This window comes from Ciona robusta, chromosome 3, assembly GCF_009617815.1.
Source record: "Ciona robusta chromosome 3, ASM961781v2".
In the NCBI taxonomy this organism is placed as follows: Eukaryota; Metazoa; Chordata; class Ascidiacea; order Phlebobranchia; family Cionidae; genus Ciona; species Ciona robusta.
In genome coordinates, this window is record NC_143237.1 from 4,732,401 (window position 1) to 4,752,371 (window position 19,971).

The 19,971-nt window shown below is 37.0% G+C and overlaps 4 protein-coding genes and 1 long non-coding RNA gene across 8 annotated transcripts; 2 read left to right on the plus strand and 3 right to left on the minus strand.

Annotated features, from left to right (window-relative positions):
* Window positions 1-2,089: 2,089 nt before the first annotated feature.
* LOC149738359 (enoyl-CoA hydratase, mitochondrial-like) lies at window positions 2,090-9,156 on the minus strand. Its single transcript, XM_089875638.1, has 9 exons — window positions 9,059-9,156; window positions 4,751-4,921; window positions 3,884-4,084; window positions 3,696-3,823; window positions 3,538-3,637; window positions 3,375-3,479; window positions 2,442-2,561; window positions 2,315-2,382; window positions 2,090-2,253 (listed from the first exon to the last, which is right to left on the minus strand). Exons 2-9 carry the CDS (start codon window positions 4,836-4,838, stop codon window positions 2,188-2,190), a joined length of 876 nt encoding a protein of 291 aa, XP_089731764.1. The 5' UTR covers window positions 4,839-4,921; window positions 9,059-9,156; the 3' UTR covers window positions 2,090-2,187.
* A 1,154-nt stretch (window positions 9,157-10,310) lies between these two features.
* Window positions 10,311-12,878, minus strand: LOC149738360 (uncharacterized). Its single transcript, XR_016384710.1, has 2 exons — window positions 12,245-12,878; window positions 10,311-12,172 (listed from the first exon to the last, which is right to left on the minus strand). It is a non-coding gene; the product is annotated as an uncharacterized LOC149738360 (long non-coding RNA).
* A 137-nt stretch (window positions 12,879-13,015) lies between these two features.
* Window positions 13,016-14,860, plus strand: LOC149738361 (uncharacterized). 3 transcript variants are annotated; one of them, XM_089875643.1, is made up of 4 exons: window positions 13,016-13,154; window positions 13,616-13,847; window positions 13,911-14,013; window positions 14,096-14,860. In XM_089875643.1, the coding sequence occupies exons 2-4, from the start codon at window positions 13,625-13,627 to the stop codon at window positions 14,235-14,237; spliced, it is 468 nt and encodes a 155-aa protein (XP_089731769.1). In that variant the 5' UTR covers window positions 13,016-13,154; window positions 13,616-13,624; the 3' UTR covers window positions 14,238-14,860. The 3 variants fall into 3 exon arrangements, with proteins under 3 accessions (XP_089731769.1, XP_089731768.1, XP_089731767.1); XM_089875642.1 differs by having other exon boundaries at window positions 13,018-13,168; window positions 13,618-13,847; XM_089875641.1 differs by lacking the exon at window positions 13,016-13,154 and having other exon boundaries at window positions 13,299-13,847.
* Window positions 13,793-15,887, minus strand: LOC149738362 (rRNA N(6)-adenosine-methyltransferase METTL5-like). Of its 2 annotated transcripts, XM_089875640.1 has the most exons (6): window positions 15,588-15,882; window positions 15,373-15,516; window positions 14,996-15,092; window positions 14,751-14,821; window positions 14,537-14,671; window positions 13,793-14,466 (listed from the first exon to the last, which is right to left on the minus strand). In XM_089875640.1, exons 1-6 carry the CDS (start codon window positions 15,685-15,687, stop codon window positions 14,369-14,371), a joined length of 645 nt encoding a protein of 214 aa, XP_089731766.1. In that variant the 5' UTR covers window positions 15,688-15,882; the 3' UTR covers window positions 13,793-14,368. The 2 variants fall into 2 exon arrangements, with proteins under 2 accessions (XP_089731766.1, XP_089731765.1); XM_089875639.1 differs by having other exon boundaries at window positions 13,793-14,671; window positions 15,588-15,887.
* A 3,112-nt stretch (window positions 15,888-18,999) lies between these two features.
* On the plus strand, window positions 19,000-19,966 carry LOC149738363 (coiled-coil domain-containing protein 25-like). The gene has a single exon (XM_089875867.1). It carries the CDS (start codon window positions 19,127-19,129, stop codon window positions 19,748-19,750), a length of 624 nt encoding a protein of 207 aa, XP_089731993.1. The 5' UTR covers window positions 19,000-19,126; the 3' UTR covers window positions 19,751-19,966.
* The last annotated feature ends 5 nt before the right edge of the window (window positions 19,967-19,971 follow it).

The window sequence follows — 19,971 nt, forward strand, 5'->3', positions numbered from 1 at the left end:
TTCCGTGATGTTGCGGAGCGTAGTCGAACACGACGCGCAGCTTATCCGGCTTATGGGGTTTATGACAGGGTGGTGCGGCAGGAACCATACACGGCGGTTGGTTTTCAGTTCGTGCATTCTGCATAGCCCTTCGTAACCACCGACAGCATATGTTGGTCGTACTTACTTTCATGTTGGGGTTACGGACTAACCTTTTCTTTAGGCCAGCTAAACGTCGAATTGCGATCATTGTGTTGCCGGGTAGAATTTGATAGTCGTGTCGCCACGTGGGGGGTAGCTCGTAATGGCAAGCTTCGAACGTATTGCTTATTCATTCGGTACGATCGTCTATCTTCTGCAGAAGCCGGGGGCTGCAGTTCATCGTCGTCGCTGTCGAGATTGGGGGTAAACGGTCTTAGATCGCTCTCATCACTCAGGAACATGGCGTGGGCGTCCTGTAGTCTCGCGCCATGAATAATAGCAAATATAAAACTGGAACTCACGTAGTCGGTTGCGGGTGCGTCGGACAAAGGGCGTAGGAGGGACCGTCCTAGTGGCGTCTTGATGGCGTCGGGACATCGGCCATGCTCGTATCGGGTCGTCTCTACACGAAAGGCGTGTGGGGCCCTGGCACCGATCAACGGTTGGACTGATCCATGCTTTATCTTCGGAAAGTGTTGGCGTTCAGTTGGTAATTCTTTTTGTCTTCGGGCTGAAAACAGGATTTGAGTCACGAGATTTTATTGATAGCGATCACGTCATGGAGCTCGATCCAGTCACCGCCATCTAGCGGTCAAAATACGTTATATTTATTATTGGGTTTCGCTGGCTCTTCCACGACCGAATTGTAGGCGGACGACTTTGCCCTTCGTTCAATCTGTAAACTTCGCTTTTCCGCAGACGCTCAACTTCGAACGACCGCTTTACCCATTATTCTCGTAACGTCAGTGGTAGCTTGGCTATTACATTTGGCATGATCTCCATCAATCTACGCTTGATGAATGTTTCAGGTCTTGAAGCGACGTACAGCAACAGTCCATCAGTACCGATAGATTCTTTAAACCGACGGGGTCGTGCTCATTTGCTATAGAAGCGTTTTTTAGACGTTCTTCGCAGTAGCGGGCTCATGCTTGTGGTTGACCATATTCTTCGTACAGCAGTCCTCATGCGCTACGATATCCAACATCGGGCGGTTTCGAGGTGAGGTGACGTAATCTAGCTCGTATACGTGGTGTTCACAGTGCTGTAGTACTGTAGTATAAGTAGACGAGTTTGAGGTCGTTGCGTTCGGTCTTTTTATTGATATGAGTTTCAAACTGTCTCCGGAAGGTCCCGTAGTTCATTGGGTTACCGTCAAACTTGTCTATTACAGCAAGGCGGCGCAGGAATCGTTTACCAACATTAGTTAGGCCTACTCTGTTTCGTCTTTCGGGTGCGTGGTTAGTCGGGATGAATTCGGTTTCACGGAAAGCGGTATATATACAAGAATAAGGACCCGATCGGGTTGGCGGGTATCTTCGTGTGGGAGGAAACGTGTATAGCGGTCAGTGTACCGATCCTCGTTGGGAGCGACAAGTAAACATTTTTCATGTTTAACGGGGAGTGGCGGAGTTCTGGCGGGGGGTTTCTCTTAAATTTGCGACTTGCGGCGACGGGCAAGTTCTAATTCTTTTTGCATTTTTGTGAAAGCTAGTTCTGCTTCGCCTTTCTCTTCGCAGGCTTGACGCTTGGCTGTTTCCTAGCTTAACGGACTTGCCGCTTCGCCCGCAGTCTGGCACGTTGTCGGGTTTCATGTATAGCCTTTCTTGTGCTTGCTCCTGGGACTAATAACACGCTTATGACGTTATGCGTGTTAACTTTGTTTTTGCGAGTAAATATGCGAGTACTTACGCGCATAAAAGTGACCATGCAAAAAAGGCATAACAAGTCCCCCGATGTACTTAAAACGCAAGTGTTATAAACATTGATTGAACGAAGTTATGATTATTAAATCAGTCATTAAATAATGTTAAAGGTACATTGTAGAACTAGCGCTTTTAAACAAACAGGAAAATAATTGTTAAACAAAACAGAAAAGTAAATTGAATCTTTTTTTTTTAAAAACACAGGGTCATGATTAAAGTGGTTTGTACTTTAACAAGTTGCATATCCATTTTTAACAGCGAAACAGTACAATAATTACAAAACACTCTTTAACATTGATATATTCTAATTATTTGTAAAATTTGCCTTTCTTTTCTCCACAAAGGCAGTCATGCCTTCTTTTCTATCCTCCTGTAAAAAAGTTATATATTTAAATATAAAACTAAGGCAACAGAAGTTCAAACCAACACACCGTTGCAAACGTTGCATGGAATATTTTCTTTTCAAAGTGTAGACCTTCGGCTAACGTTGTCTCATAAGCTGCAATAATATAATCATGAATAATAACTATATTTATTAAAGTTATAGGATAATGTTACCAATATTAACAGCTTCCTTTGCAAGTGCAACAACCAATTGTGAATTTTTTGAAATTTTTTCTGCAGTCTTTATTGCTTCATCAACAAGAAGTTCCTTGCTTACAACTTTGCTCACCAAACCTAAAATTACAGCAATTAAATTAACCCCAACATTGCTTTATTCATCGTTTCATAAATACTTTGTACATTCACCTGTATCAATTTAGGGACAAGATATATTTAGACAAATTTTCTTTTTACATACTGCTCTTTAGCGAAACAAGTGGTTGTTTAAAATAAAACAACAATTGTAAATTTGTTCCTTGTGAAAATGCTAAAACACTGTATTTTGATGTCATCACAGAACTTGTATTAATAAATAGTCCTGCGCCGTGGCGTAGTGGTTAGCGGGCCTGCCTGTAACCATTTTCAAGGCTCGTCGCTGCTACCATTGTGGGCGTATGCGACACTTAACGACAATTGCTCCAATTGCTCCAACCCAGCGGTCACTAATGGATTGTCCAAATTATCAGCCATACATAAAAAATAAATAAAAAATAATCACCTACAAAGTAACATACATGGTAACTCGTAAACTGGCACGAGGTGTTAAACCTGTGTGATAACGACTGTCGTTTTCCGGCCACACGAGGATAAAGTAAGTTACATTCATTCATTCATTCATTCATTCATTCAATAGCTTGGGTATATTACAGAGTTGTTTCTTGCCTTCTTGGTTACTTGGTTGGTGCCAAAGCTTGCTAAAAACTGTCTCTTTTGTATATATAAACCAACAAAATTGAAAAAAAAAAAAACTTCTAGTTGCAAAAGGGAGTTCGGTAAAACACACAGATTGTTAAAACATTTTCCATAACTGCAGTTTAACCAGTAACTTAACAATTTCCTTATTTATTGAGAAACAGTTTCATTATTTAATGGCAAATGGCAGCTTACCAGCTGTGAGTGCAGTTTGGGCATCAAACCTATTTCCAGTCAACACCATTTCCATTGCCAGTGATTTGCCAACAAACTTTGGTAATCGTTGAGTACCACCAGCACCTTAAATATTTAATTAGATTTATTGTTTTTTATTAACATAATTAAAAGAAAATATAACCTGGTATGGTTCCTAGTAAAATTTCTGGTTGACCAAATTGTGCATTATCCCCGGCATAAATAATATCACACATCATTGCCAACTCACAACCTCCACCAAGCTGAAAAATTACCATATTATGTTAAACTGTTGTATATGAAGTAAAAAAACTGCCATACAGCAAATCCATTCACAGCTGCAATGATCGGTTTTTTCTTTTGTGCGATTTCAGACCAGTGTCCAAGAAAGTTTCCCTTAAGACATCCAACAAATGTGTTGTTCTGCATCTCCTTAATGTCTGCACCAGCTGTCAAAATAATTATTTTTTTTTAACAAACAATAAGCTGTATTCATCCCGCAGTTATACCTGCAAAAGCTCTTTCATTTCCAGTTAGAACTACGCACCCCACACTTTCATCTTGTTCAAATGTATCTAATGCTTCGTTTACTTCACGCATAAGTGCATCACACAATGAGTTAAGAGCTTTTGGTCGATTCAACTGAATTAACCCAACACATCCATTCTCTGCCCTCTTCTCCACAATGATGTTCTCATATTGTTTGGTATCTGTTTAATATCAAACACAATACTTTTGTCTGAAAATGTTCCTTAGGTCTTAATGATACCCGAGGGTTGTACATTTTTTAAAAGTCTGGGTTAGTAGGTTATTGAACCCCCAGGTTTTAGATACGCATCACTAGTCCCTACCAACGAATAAATGTGTTTCTTTTGCAAAAATTGGAGCCCACAATTGTCTCTAACAAAGGAACAAAAAAACAAAGAGAAATTTAAATGATAACCTTAATTTTCAATACCCACAGCCACACTGGACTTTTTAAAATTATAAAGCGGGTATCAGTGAGATCTAAGAAACATTTTGAGAACATGTAGGTACTAAAACCTACACGCTTAAGCATAATTTTAGAGACTAGTAAATTCGAATAAATTTGTTTACAGGGACATATTTTTTCCCTGCTTACTCTCTAGCGTCTAGCCTATTCTGTTAATGCAGTTACCTCACACTCTACGACCTTGACGCATAATCTATTGCGTATTTTACTCTCAAGTACACAACGGATTATGCCTAAGGGTTTAAGTATTCACCAAACTTTGTTTTACAGGCCAACAGGACAATGGTTATAGACAGTGATACGATTGATACCGACAATAATTACAGTAATTTAGCACGGTTAACTTTTACACAGCATATAAACAATGTGCTATCTTATGTACCTGATGAAGAGAACCGAAGCAATGCAGTACAAGTGGAAATGTTTTTCCTCAACAAATTAGTAGATGCCTTTGCCAAATATCCGGCCATGTTGATTTATTTTATTGAAAAACTGCTGAAGCACTGACACAACCGTCAATCAAAAATACGGCATGCAAAAAGAAACTGATTACCTGTAAGTACAAAAAGAGATATCTCAATAAACCATGTGGTGACAAGCTATTTTTGTGTGGTTGTGTTGTGGATATAAATATAGTCATTGAAACCAGAGTCCGTATATAAACATGTCATGTTACATGTTTATATACCGTATATACGGACTCTGATTGAAACTAGCTATACGGTGAATAAATTATTGAATATTATGTTTATGTTTTACTTTCAAATGTCAACCATATTGAGTCTAAAATGTGGCTGGTTCGCGAGACAGCAAACAGCAAAAGCAGTTTTCAACTTAATTCGCGGAATAAAAATTAACTTTGGGTTTTTGCAAGAACATAGTTTCAAGGACTCAAAAAATCTATAGAAAATGGAAAAAAAGCTGAAATTGCTGGATATAATCCATGGGCGCAACCAGGGGGGCTGTTTTGCTGTCATGACAGCCCCCTTTTCCGAAGACACGCACGCAGCCAGAAAGTACTAAGACGCACACACACGCGTTACATTCAATATTAGATTCGTTCGCTTGGAATTGGAACAATTTTTCGTTCAATCGTTACGTCACTTGGTCTATTGCAACGTAACTATTAATTATGACGTTTCATAATAAAACAATCAGGAGGAATGTGCCCACTGCCCAACCAACCACGACATCGAAACATCACGTATGAGCATCATATTTATACGCTCTGCGCCGGTCTGGGAAATAAAGGAAGACGCATGCGGTAGCATACATTCCACACCTAACAAACGAAGCAATCGTTGTGAATTTATTCTCGTGACAAGAGACGTAATGAAACTCTGGTTCTCTTGCGGTGACAACGAACAATGTTTTTTGGCCTCTGTCCAAGCTCGGCCGGGACGATACTTTGTAAAATCATACTACGATTTCTGTCGGCTCCAATTTACTGATAGCGTCGCTACTTGCTCTTATATTTGCACCAATTAAAATTCACATAATCGCGGTTTATCTGCATTTAAACCAGTGGTTACCAAACTTTATTTACTCGTGTATACATATTTTTGGTTCATGCAGCGTCTCGTACCACCTACACACTAAACTACTAAAGCCTCGTGAGCAACTCATTTTAAATAGTGAAATTAGAAACCGTACCGCGGGCACACCTATTTTTTCCGCGGGTATTTGTAACACAAACTTGGCACTGCCTTTCTCAAAGTTGCTTGTAAAATAATTGTAATTTGCCAATTAAACATGGTGGAATAAACAACATAAATAGGTTCCATAAGTAGCACTGCTGTATATTTACGATGTTTACCCCAAGCAGCCTAATTATTACGAAACAGTAGGGATTCACACCATGGGCGTAGCCAGCCTAAAATTTTGGTGAGGGCCAAATGTTTTACGGTTGTATTTTGAGTTTGAAACACCTCCTAATTACAACACAAAACACGGGAAGGCGTACTGTGAATGGCATTAATTTTTCACAATTACGCTGCATAAAAACACAACGATCTACAACTACATTTAAAACTCCATTGGTTGCCTACCACCAGCCATTTTTGTCACAAAATTTGAGATTTGTTTTTCTTGGCTACCAGGTAGACTGTTTATTACGAAATAGTATGGATTCACATGTGAGTTCATCCATCATAATAGCGATTGTTTGACCTGGCAACTAATTACGACATAATAGAATTTTACACAGCGATTATTTGCGTCATAATAGGGATTGGCACCTCATCATTTAGCATGTGTAAGAAATTTAAAAACAGGCTTAAATGTTTTCTTTTTTCTTCTTTTAATTTGAAAAAAGATCCGGAACCGGATCGAGATCCCCCATTTGAACATCACTGTTTAGCACGTGTAACACTTTATTTCATTTTTTCACCAATAACATTACTGCAAAACTCAAAATTTGGGGGGGGGGGCATGGCCCCTCAGGCCCCCCCTTCGCGACGCCCATGATTCACACGTGGATCCATTGCATCATAATAACGATTGTTTGACCTGGTAAGTGATTACGACATAATAGCAATTCACACGTTGATTATCTGCGTCATAATAGCAATTGTCCCCTTGATTATTTAGCCTGTGCTTAAAAACAGGTTGGATATTTGCCTTTTCTCGAATGCGCATAAGTAAAGATAGGCCTTCAAAAATACTTTGTACACGCATAAAGCAACGCCTAAGTTTAAAAAGTTAGTAACACCGGTGTAGGAAATATAGCATGAAATGTCACGCTGTACGTAATTTATGTGGATTAAAATAATGCTTACGACAATCACTAAAAGATCATTTGCAATTGTTTGGTTTGAACTTAATAAGGTGCTCGCGTACCACCTGGGAGGCCTTCGCATACCATACTTTCGGAACCACTGTTTTAAACTAATCATCAGAAACAGAAATTATACAAAAACTACAGATCATATGGGAGCAAATAAAACACGATTGTTTACCAATAATCTCCTTTGTGACGTAACAATTGTAATGGTTTTTCAAAGGTTTATTCTGATGTAAATAATCGTTACATTATCCATGATGCACATGCGTAAAACTTGCACCAATGTTTCATCAGTTCGCATACCATACTTTCGGAACCACTGTTTTAAACTAATCATCAGAAACAGAAATTATACAAAAACTACAGATCATATGGGAGCAAATAAAACACGATTGTTTACCAATAATCTCCTTTGTGACGTAACAATTGTAATGGTTTTTCAAAGGTTTATTCTGATGTAAATAATCGTTACATTATCCATGATGCACATGCGTAAAACTTGCACCAATGTTTCATCAGTTTATACTAATTTAGATACGTCTTTTTAATAATGTAGTGTTAGTTCTAATTTACCGCGTAAAATAGGATATATATTAGTGTGCACAACCAATAAAGGGAGTGTTTTATCGCGTCGTAGATAAACGTTGTAAATATAACAGCCCCCTTTTGAACGCGCTGGTTGCGCCACTGATATAACACACTACTACGTCACTTATAAAATACTTTTCACAATTATCAACTTAAAGGGGCATACCAACGAAAAATCAAAATTTGTATATGGATAGATATGCTCAAATGCAAACTAAAGGCACCATTAAAGTTTCTTAAAACAATACGGCTTCTAAAAAAATCGCATAAAAAAACCCGCTAAAAAAATCTAAAAAAAATCGCGTGAAAAAAAGTACAAAGTTGACTCAACTTTGATCATTTCTAATTTCTAAAATACTAAAGAAAGTTTAAATTGTATTTTTGATTTTATATAACAAATGCTACTTCTTCAAGAATATATAAAAAAAATTTAAAATGTATAAATTTAAAAACTGACTCTTTTTAAAAAATGTTACAGTGGGTACTAGCGTGACATAATAAATATTTTAATGTAAAAAAGTGCTACAAATTAACTAATAAGAAAAAAGTGCTGAGTCAGCACATTATGTACGTATGTTCAATCGAAAATTAAAACATAATTAATTTAATGTTTTACAACTTTTTATACAGTTTTTGAAGATTCATTATACCAAATCAGAAATAAAGTTTAACTTTAAAGTTTACAAAATTGATTATTTTTGCACATTGGAAACAAAATTAAGATCATTTTAAATAACATTACTGAACCTTGCTATTGTAACAAATGCAACACTTTTAAAAATACAAATCGGAATTCGGTGTCGTAATTTTTATCCGAAATCTTTAAATCTGGTTTTGAACGAATCATACATACATGTTTTTGTACAGTTTATTTTATTTAATGTGAAAATGTAAGTTTTGTCGCCTTTTTCGTTGTTATAAACTAGGGGGCCAGATTTCTGCAACACCGAAATCAATCCAGATATTAGTCTTATAGGAAACAGACAGCAAAAACATTAAAAACAATCTCTTTAACAGAATGTAATACTGTCGCTGGTGAGCAGTCCTCGAGCGTTCGTGTCAAAAATTAACTTTGAAAATGCGCTAAAACGTGCTTTGTCACGTAATTCGCCTGACTTGCGTAAGGTTAACGATTTATTACGTCACAATAGCGATGCCGATATGTTACGTCACAGTAGTGACATATTTCATTCGTTACAGCACGTTATAATCTTGTTTTCACACTGTTTTCTGCTAGGAAAAACCCCAAGCCCTAATACTTAACCCAACCATAACCCCTACTTTTAACCCTTAAAAGAAACAAACAAACAAATTACGTACTCCGTAACGTAGAAATCAAAGGTGGTAATACGCATTCTATGACGTAATAATCAAACATTTGACGGCTTGTGTGGAAAATACGGTGACGCAGCACGATTTCGCGCATTTTTAAAGTTATTGAGCACGTCATATAGATCCCTTTTCGTCGAACAGTTGTTCGACTTTTTTCCCGCACTTACCTCAATTTTCAATACTAGCATTTATTTTTTATTCTCTTGATTGAAACCAAATCATAATATATATTTATAATTTTTAGACTGAATTTTCAGATTTAAAACCGCACGATGAGCGATTAATTAACGATTACTTTCCTGATGCACTTTACATAGCGGAAACACTGTCTGGCAGTTTGGCGAGAAACGACGGCACGTGTAGTTGTATCCACACAACGATTCACGACTGAATCAAACTATTAGCATTTAAGTGGGGACGCATTAAATGCACTACTCTTATACCGTATTATCATTAATCGTAATTAAAACATTATTTTAATTCAACATCATATGATTAATATTAACTTCTAACCTACTGCTCCACAGTCACCAATGGCGACTAGAACCCGTTTTGTTGGTTACTTTAGATTTGTTTTTGATCGAGCGTAGTCGACCGTTGTAGTAAAAGGATTAATTAATATAGCAGGGTGGGGGTAGATGGGACACCTTTTCATTTTGTTTTCTCTTTTCATTAGGTAGTAAACAAAGAACATTTAATGAATTATAAAACCGTATCTTCACGACTTCCACAGACCGTTGTTAATTGTTTAAAGAGTCTGGACCACGCTCATACAAGTTGGTTTTAAATGAAAATTTAATTTTTTGAATTTTGTGGCCAAAAAAACGTTTTAAAAAGTGCCAAAAAATTCGCCTATTGTTGCGTCACTCGCGGGCACTATGACGTAAATTACGTCACGATCTTTTCTAATCGATCAGCTGATTTAGGCTTTGCTGTTTACAGCAAAAAATAGGTATTGAGCCTTTCCAGTTTGAACCTGTACTTCCAGCAAGTGTTGGGGAAGTAGACAGGCCAAGACCATGGAAAATAAGTGAAGCTGAACAAATCAACAACACAATTTGGTGGGTTGACCAAAAATAGCATTTATTAAAAAAAATGTGACATTTAATAAGTCTGTTGTTTAAAGTGTTGCACTGTCTTTTTTCCTGAATTTGTTGAAATTTGTGTAAACAGATTTGTGTTGCAAATATGATGTTCTTGACTGAGACCCGACCAGGGAATACAAATTTAGTGAAATCAATTTACTCTAGTCTAGTATTTATTGTTGGCCTTCATACCAAAAAGTTGGTCAATCACATGTTTATGGCATTTATTTTGTTTAGACAGTATCGCTACACAGCTGATCAGAACTTTGTTCGATAGGTACGGCAATGACTGGAAAAGGAAAACAGAAAGGTTCAACATTATAGTGACAGTTCAACAACATTTGCAAGAATTTTTCATCATTCAGTTTTGAATGGTCTTGTTTCATACAAAATGTGATTCATGCAAGAGTTATGTTGTTTTAAATTAAGTACATTCAACATTACAAGAAATTAGGGATGTGCTGAAGTTGAAAAAGCTCGGGTTCGCCGAGCGCCGAGCTTCAACGAAAAGCTCGGCACGAGCCCGAGCCCGAGCACCTATGACGTCATCAAGGAGAAAGGCGTACGAGAATGCGTTCCTATTCAGCCGAAAAGCGCCGCTAATCAAAATAATACAGAACACGTGGTTTGCGGTTAAAGACGCGTCTCGCTTTTCATAATTCCTACTGTTGCAAAATGTAAAATTCATACAAATAATATTTAATTAAACAATTATTTATAACTGTTACAGCCAGTGGCACAACTAGCAAGTTTCTACGCATGTTCATCTTGGATTATTTACGTCAGAATAAACCTTTACGATCGTTACATCACAAACGAGATTGTTGGAAAACAATCGTGTTTTATTCGCTTCCACACGATCTGTAGTTTGTGTATAATTTTTGTTTCTGATGATTAGTTTAATGCAGGTAAATCGCGATTATGTGAATTTTAATTGGTGCAAATATAAGAGCGAGGAGCGACGCTATCAGTAAATTGGAACCAACATAAATTGTAATATGATATTACAAAGTATCGTCCCGGTCGAGCTTGGACAGAAGCCAAAAAACATCGTTTGATGCCGCCGCACGAGAACCAGAGTTTCATTACGTCATTTTTCACGAGAATAAATTCACAACGATTGCTTCGTTTGTTATGTGTGGAATGTATGCTACCGCATGCGTCTTCCTTTATTTCATACGCCGGCGCAGAGTTTAAAAATGTGACGCTGATACACGATGTTTTGATCTCGTGGTTGGTTGGGCTGCCCAACTTGGGCAGTGGGCACATTCCTCCCGATTGTTATATTATAAAACGTCATAATTAATAGTTACGTTGCGATAGGACACGTGACGTAACAATTGAATGAAAAATTGTTCTAATTCCAAGCGAAGGAATGTTATATTGAATGCAACGCGCGTGTGTGCGTCTTAGCACTTTCTGGCTGCGTGCGTGTCTGCGGTAAAGGTGGCTTAGAGGTTGCAAAACTCTGTGGTTGCAAAACCGTGGTTGCAGCAATTTATATTATTTCATTATAAAAAAGTTTAAGAGTTTTTGGCTATTTATTTAAAATGTGATACGAAAACATTGGGCGCTCGTGTAATTCGACACCTGCTGTAATTCGATACCGGCAAATTCGCTGACGTTGCAATTCGTTACTTGCGAGAGAGCAAATTCACAACGAACGAAAAATAATTAAAGAGAAAGCTACGCTGACTAGTCTCGTTATCTCCTCTTAGTAGCTTCACTTTTTTTCATTTTTAATATTTTTTGCTCTCGCGTGCAACATTATAGCATAAGGCTCGGCACTCGGCCCAGTTTTCAGCCGAGCGCCGAGCGTCAAAAAAGGAGGCGCTCGGGCACGAGCTTTTGAGTTCGGGCTCGGCTCGGCACATCCCTACAAGAAATACATATTTAAGTATTGGATTATTTTCATTGTTTTGAATAAAGAATACTTGTACCGGATGGTGGATTTGTTCTTCTGCGCTCTCCAAATACAATGCTGCTTACTTGATCCGAACAAGTTTCCTTGCATATTCTAATTAGAACATATCATAGTAAAGCGATCTGAAGTAAAATGTGCACTACAAATATGAGATGACCAGCATACCAATGTAATGTCGCTTGCTTTTTTTTAAGCCCCGCTCTTTCTTTTGAAAATGAAAACACACACACACTTATCGCTTTACAGCCATTCTTGTCTTGCTATTTTAAACACAGCACCTATCAGGCATGATTACTCGGCTTATGGTAAACTCCTATATGGTAACTTTAAATACAGATATAAATATAGTCTATACTCTATGCCATATAGGGAAAAAACAAAAAGAATTTAAAATCTGAACCCTAGAAAGTCACGAAAACTAATTCTCCACTAAGCTTGGTAGGCTATTTTGTGTGGTTATACACTGATCCCTAGGAAATAGCTTCCAATAAGTTGCTGAAGCCATAGGTATTGTTAATACCTTAAAAAACGTTTTGATTTGCTTATTTATCAAAACTGCACCAATAAACCGCTGATAGACCGGGTTTTCCCCATAAACGAAATATTGCATTGTGACGTCACAGTGCCCGCGAGTGACGTTTTTTACAACTTTGAAATTTGATTTTTTAAACGTTCATAACTTTCAAATTAAAGCGAATTTTCACAAACTGGCTGTGAATTTAGCATCAGTAGACATAAAACTTTATTCTTATGCAAAAAAACTGCGCAACCATGAGAACCGTGGGCCGGACTCTTTAAGACACGATTAGGCTATTTGGATATTATGTGTTAAAGGTGACACATCTTCCCCGACTCTACTATCGTATGCTAATTAGTTTAAAACGTGCTCATTCATTAGATCTGTGATCTCTTGTTTTCGACACGAACGCCCAAGTTTTTTTAAAAAAAATATTATACAGCGAATAACAGGGAGACATAAGGAACATTTTGAAACCAAAATTTTCACTGGTCACCAGCGGCAGTATTACCTTCGCATGGTGCTTCTTTAATCGGCGGACTCGGACTGTTCAATAAAAGTTGAATATTTAGGTTGGTTTTATTATTGTGGTACAATATCGCGTTAGTAGAAATCCTATTTAAGCGCAAAAAAAGACTCGTTGTTTTACAATCCGTTTCCTAACCTGGTTTATACCAAAGAGATTAAAACAATCTCTTTGGTCTATACTAACTTTGGTCGGTCAGGTTTCTGGTCGACAGAAATGTGTTGCCTGGCAGGGGTCGGCAAAGCAATGTCGAATCATGCATGTTGTCAAATGTTTTACTAATATTTTTTTAAACAAAACCACCATTCTATTACTTTATATTCGCTTCACTTATACCACAGAACTAACTGTATTGACAATTTATGAATTTTGTTTAGTTACGTCTTTTGATTTATCTTAAAACGACTTTGCTTTATTACAAATAGAGTATCATCGGGAAGCACTGTTGTTTAACTGAGATTTTGCCGAGTCATAATTTTCAACAAAAATTTTCAGGCGCATTATGGAGGATAAATATGAGGAGGATGAAGACGATTTCTCGAATTCACGACCGAAATTGTCGTTTATTGTAGCGTGTTGTTTTATTGCTCTTCTGTTTCTTCAATGGTTCGTCCGATTGGTACTATACGGCAGTCACACCACGGAATTAGGCATAGCACCAGAAAAACACTTTTTGCTTAAATTTGTATTGGAAATGCATCCGCTAATTGCTGGAGGATTGTCAGGTATCACGGTTGCCGTATAAAATAAAAGTAATTAATAACCTCCTAATGCACACACCTATGCAGGATTCGCAACCTTATTTGTATGCTGGGCACTAACCTACTTTAATTGGTTGAATGTTGGAAGTTTTCCACCTACCCCTTTATCACCAACTTCTCCACGTGGAAGGTAACAACCATTTAACTCAATAATTTTCTGTTTACTTCCACAGAATAATTCTTAAATGTAATTACAACCGTGTTAACTGCAGATTGCAATCACCACCCAATTCACCAACAAGTCCGAAAAAATTGGGTCTAGCATCACTTACACCTTTCATGGTTTCCATTGCTACAAGTTACTTGGTTTGGTCACTCGTTGCAACTGAATCATCAAATGCAACATTATATTAGGTTTCTCATGGCATTGGAATTGTGTAAGTGCAAATATTTCCAGTTTGACAATCATAACTTAATTTTTCTTGTTTTGAAAATGGTACTGTGTCTTTTCAGCAAGAATCATTTTTGATTTGCTTCGTTCCCAATTACCCAGTGGTAATTGTAAATCTTATGAAATCCACTTCAATATCTTTTGATTTCTTTTTGTGAAACTTATATGAAGATTCTAAATTGTATCTCATTTCTGAAAGAAAATGTTGATATATCAATATCATACATCGGTGTTATTAATTCAGATGTAATAATTGTTTTACCTGCCACTACCTGTGCTTGCATCCCAAAATCATTTGCTTTTTTAACAATGTGTGCTCTTGTAGAGCTTTTATGCAATGAATAAACAGCGTGTGAAGCTAATATAGATGCTGCATGTAGAAACTCCATGTCTATTCCTATAATGGAAAATTTAACATTTTGCATTTTATATATATATATATATATATATTGTATGTATGTGACACACAATAGAACCTTTATTTGACTTCGTCCCAAATGGTGGATTCATCAAAACTGTATCAAACCGTTTGGCCAAAATCATGTTCCTAAATTTAAATAAACATTTTATTTGTTGTGCAGATCAATTTTTATATAATCATTTAGAGTAGCTTACAAAATAAGTGCTTAAGTATTGTCACAAGTTCATAAGTATTGTCACAAAATTGGTATTAATAAAGAATTGTCACAAAATTATACATTAGAATGTCACAATATTTTACCGGGACGGTGAAAATCTTGCAATATCTGCTTGAATACATTCAACAACATTATTAAGTTCGTATGCTTCACAATTTGACTGAAAGATTTCAAGAGCATCTAGTAATAATGTAAAATTTAGCGCAATATAAATTAAGACAGCATATGTTGTCCAATTTCCATTAGTCAAAGTGCTTCAAATCCTAAACATACATGACATGACAGCCTTAAAGTTATTTAAGTTAATAAACAGATTTAAATCTGAACAATATGTGAACAACAACGTTAATTTGGAAATGCTGTATTTAAAAACCGGTGTTTTGAACAAAACTTCCGAATGGCAACTATCCAATTCAACTAGGAAATAACATTAACCATCATTATCAGTGTTATTACAAACCTTCATCAATGTCAATTCCTAAGCAATGGTTGGCACCCAAAAGGGATGATCCAATGGATAGAATTCCGCAACCACATCCTAGGTCACACACGTTCTTACCACAAATATCTCCAAACTGAGTTTCCGCCGTGTGAAGCAAACATGCTAAATTTACATTAGACGTTTAACTGATCCGCCCAAATTGTAAATGGGAAATCAACGTACTTACAGCTTACCTGCTAGATGCGGCGTGGTAACATACTGCTCCAGCTGTATCTTTGGTTCTTGAAACGGTTTAGCATCTTCAAGTGCTATTTCCAGTTGTCGTAATTTCATTTTACATTTGTATTATGATTTACGACCACAGAAATAAAATATATCAGAACGCGCATCTACAATGTCGGTATTAGAGAGAGCTGATACACTCTCCTTCTTTCGCGAGGCGGTCCCGTTTACTATTGCAGTCAATTAAATCCAGGCACAAAACTAAAAAAGAGTACAACGCGCAGATGCCCAAACCCGTGATATTTTATTTTTTCTATTCACGTGACCGCCAACTGCATGCCCATTTCGCTTGGTCTCCTTTGTAAAAGACAGAGCCATAGAAATACCGAGTAGTCCAAGCCATTGTTACGTAAAACACAAATTGAACGGCAATTTGGGTCCAAAATAACACAGTAGGTATAGGGAAAATGTATGTTTTTCGGTAAATTACAGAAAAACTTGGGCCCAAAAACAAATTTAAAGGTTGAAAAATGTAAAAAACATGTGTTATTTGTTTCCTGTGTCAAAAAAAGTCGAAAATTAGAATTAGAAGCGGTTGATTTGCGACATTTTAGTCATTTAATGGGGCTAAATTTATACATTTTTTCTAAAAAATGTTTGGTAAGGTAAATAGAAGCTGTTTTACACCTTCCCACAATAGGAAAACACAAACAAAACTTTTCGTTTAAACCCTTTGTCAAAGTCGCCACAAAACAAGTTCGTTTAAACCCTTTGTCAAAGTCACCACTTTCGCTCTATTTTGGACACACATAGACGGCAGTTGGACTACTCGGTGTTTATACGACTCTGGTAAAAGATAGGCGCATAGTATTTTTGGGAGGTTTTAGCTGTTTATTTTAAAAACGACACCAACTATTCAAGTTTATTAGGCCAGTTTGGTTATTTAGTAGGTTAACGCTTACAGTTTACAGCTTGTTTGGGAAATCTAATTATTTAATAAATTTACTTAAAATTCTTCAAACAAACGTTTGTTAGAAATACATACTGTATTAGAAAATAGTTGTTTACCCTATAATTAAAAAAATGAAGAAAAAGTGCATAAAACGCCATCGACATCATTGACTACAATAGTAAACGGCAACGACCCGCGAAAAAGAGAGAGTGTTCCATCATAGATAATACATTATCTATGGTTCCATGCTCTCTACTTAGCCGAAATTAGAGATGCGCGTTCTATTCTTTTTTATTTCTGTGAGTACGCATCATTGAGTAATAGGGAAAGCCCCATAATCATGAACACCTTGTGTTTTTACTTTGATTTCTGAAAGCCCCATAATCATGTTTTTTGTATATTAAACGGGTCCTACTAAAACACGCCCGGCGGGGCCCGGTGGAAAAAAATATACTAAAACACGCCCGGTGCGGGGCCCGGTGGGGCCCGGTGGGACCCGGTGAGGACCCGGTGTTACGAGTCATACTAAAACACGCCCGGTGGGGGGCCCGGTGAGTATTTCTTGAAAGGGGAGCTTTCCCTATGCAAGAGCCACCAAAATGCGTGTGTAAAACAGAACTTGTGAAAAAATTGGAAGATATTGTCTGTCTTCAAGGCATAAAGATGGCAATTTTCGGTGATAGAAGTTACATTCTTGCTTCGCACGTCATCGCTGAAACAAAATGTGCATAGGAAATAAAACATGATGATGAAAATGGACACGTAATTCGCAAGTCCTTTAATTATCGCTTTGCTAAAACGGAAACAAACGTGGGATCGCGCTACTGAGGGATTGTCCGAATACGTAAAAGCCTATCACGCTAACTAAAAGACACATCATGTCTAATATTTACATTTTTCGTTTTAAAAGTTACATTGTTCGTGTTTTAAAGTTTTTAATAATAAAACTTCGATCAAGTATAAGTGTATGTATAGTACTGTGGCCTAAGGTAGGACACTTATAGCACATATAGTAGGGTGGGGTAAGATGGGACACCTTTTCATTCTGTTTCTCGTCCCATTTGGTAGTAAGCAAAGAACATTCAAAGAATTATAAAACTATATTCTTACGACTCCCATAGAACGTTGTTAATTGTTTAAAACACGAACAGAAAATTTGGATCTTATGTGCTAAAGGTGTCCCGTCTCCCCCCGTCCTACTATAATATTTAAATATCCTGATCGTGTTTTAAACAATTAACAACAGTCTATGGAAGTCGTGAGGACATAGTTTTATAATTTTTTGAATGTTCTTTGCTTACTACCAAATGGGACGAGAAATAGAATAAAAAGGTGTCTCATCTTACCCCACCCCCTATTAACCAAATTTAACGAATGAACTTTTGCTAAAAATACAGTTCATTATGTAAGTGTACAACGAAACAACTTCGTACATCCATAATCAAAGTTAATTTTCAAAAAACTCAACTCGGGGGTCTCATTAGGCTAAAAATCTGAATACACGCATAACATTTTGGTGGATCTTAAATAGGGAAAGCTCCCTTTTCAAGAAATACTCACCGGGCCCCCCACCGGGCGTGTTTTAGTATGACTCGTAACACCGGGTCCTCACCGGGTCCCACCGGGCCCCACCGGGCCCCGCACCGGGCGTGTTTTAGTATATTTTTTTCCACCGGGCCCCGCCGGGCGTGTTTTAGTAGGACCGTATTAAATTCTCAGGCATTATTCAACAGAATATGCCGAAGGGTCGAATAAACTAGAGTCCGTATATAAACGTGTTTATATATATGGACTATGGAATACACAATAGAATATGGCTAAGAGTTCATTATGCCTGTGTAGCGGTTAAGTGTGCTCCGAGCACAGATATTTAATATATAGATGCTATTGAACAATATCCCCCCCAATATATATAATTTTCTAAATTTAAATTTCACTTAATGCATAACATTTGGATTTTGTGTTGTGTAACTTTAACAGCTGACTAGCTCGCAAAATGTGTATGTGTATACATTTATTGTTTCCTGTACCGTACCCCATGTAAAACAATGCCTGCATTTATAAACAATGCTAACAGACTTTGCCTTGCCGTAAAATGTTTATAATGTTCTTCTTGTGTATAATGCTTGTTCTTTAAGTTTTCCTTTGAAAGGAGAAAGAACTCTTCACTTAGTTTTCTCCTTTATAAGCCATGTGCTGTATGAGCAGGCAGTGGGAGCGTGGAGAGAGGCAATAGGAGACTGGAGAGACATTCGGGGCCAGAGCAGGAGTCAGGACCTGTAATGCTTGCTGCTCAGTGTTATTTGTATCATGACGTCATTGTCGTTTCTTCATTGTAACTCTGTTTTGTCGAATTAACTGAGTTTTGAACTTGGACATTTATCAAGTCGTACTGTGTTTTGACTTTAATAGAGTTGGCTCATTGCCCTCACTCAGGGCCCCTGAGAGTACATGTTTTAGTATCTACTTTGATTACAAGTTGTTCTATCAACTGTACTAAATAATTAAATTTATTGCATAGTTTATAACCGAGTAGAATATAAATTGCACTGTAAAAGTTATATGTTGTGTTGCATGTTATTATTTCAGGTATAGACCATGGTGTTCTATTTCACAAGTAGAATATCCGGGGAGGAATACGTAATTTATGTGGGTGAGGACAAGTATGAGAATGAAGACTTAATCAAGTACGGTTGGCCTGAAGACGTCTGGTTTCATGTGGATAAAGTATCATCTGCTCATGTGTATTTACGATTAAAGAAGGATCAAACTATTGAGGACATTCCAGCTGAAGTGTTATCTGACTGTGCACAGTTAGTGAAGGCGAATAGTATTCAAGGAAATAAGATGAACAATGTACAGATTGTGTATACTCCGTGGTCTAACTTGAAAAAGACCGGTGATATGGCAGATGGCCAGGTGGGATTCTTTAAGCAGAAGGAAGTTAAATTAACCCATGTGGAGAAGCGAATCAATGAGACTGTAAACAGACTTAATAAAACAAAGGTAGAGAAACATCCAGACTTTATGCAGGAGAAGGAAGATCGAATGAGGCTCGAGAGGAATGAATTAAAAAAGCTTCAAAGTGAACAACGTTTAAGGGAAAAAGAAGAAATAAAAAGAAAAAGGGAAGAGAAAGAATTACGCTCGTACACAACTTTGTTTGATGTAAATGAAATGAAGAGTAACCAAGATGGGAATGACTCAGATGATTTTATGTAAATTTACGAACATTTTGTCAGTACTACTGAAATAATATAAATATTAAATTTATAAATATTTCTGTACTGCTAGTTTCATGCAATGTATCTTACAATTCTTTTAAACAAATTGTTAAGGTAGTTTAAGTGTATTTATTGTTGAAAATTTTTTGAACTGGAGCGGTGGATAACATTTTATAAAATGTCTGTTAGTTTCTCAACTGTCTGCAATGTCTGCCGTAT

Excerpts from the sequence above, each read along its gene's own strand:
- LOC149738359 (XM_089875638.1), bottom strand. The coding sequence starts at position 4,838 with ATGGCCGGATATTTGGCAAAGGCATCTACTAATTTGTTGAGGAAAAAC. Across the intron at positions 3,824-3,883 it reads AAATGAAAGAGCTTTTGCAG|CTGGTGCAGACATTAAGGAG; the intron begins GTATAACTGCGG and ends TTATTTTGACAG. Across the intron at positions 2,254-2,314 it reads TCCATGCAACGTTTGCAACG|GAGGATAGAAAAGAAGGCAT; the intron begins GTGTGTTGGTTT and ends ACTTTTTTACAG.
- LOC149738361 (XM_089875643.1), top strand. The coding sequence starts at position 13,625 with ATGGAGGATAAATATGAGGAGGATGAAGACGATTTCTCGAATTCACGA. Across the intron at positions 13,848-13,910 it reads AATTGCTGGAGGATTGTCAG|GATTCGCAACCTTATTTGTA; the intron begins GTATCACGGTTG and ends ACACCTATGCAG. Across the intron at positions 14,014-14,095 it reads CCAACTTCTCCACGTGGAAG|ATTGCAATCACCACCCAATT; the intron begins GTAACAACCATT and ends TGTTAACTGCAG.
- LOC149738363 (XM_089875867.1), top strand. The coding sequence starts at position 19,127 with ATGGTGTTCTATTTCACAAGTAGAATATCCGGGGAGGAATACGTAATT.
- LOC149738362 (XM_089875639.1), bottom strand. The coding sequence starts at position 15,687 with ATGAAATTACGACAACTGGAAATAGCACTTGAAGATGCTAAACCGTTT. Across the intron at positions 15,517-15,587 it reads TACCACGCCGCATCTAGCAG|CATGTTTGCTTCACACGGCG; the intron begins GTAAGCTGTAAG and ends ATGTAAATTTAG. Across the intron at positions 14,672-14,750 it reads TGGGACGAAGTCAAATAAAG|GAATAGACATGGAGTTTCTA; the intron begins GTTCTATTGTGT and ends TTTCCATTATAG.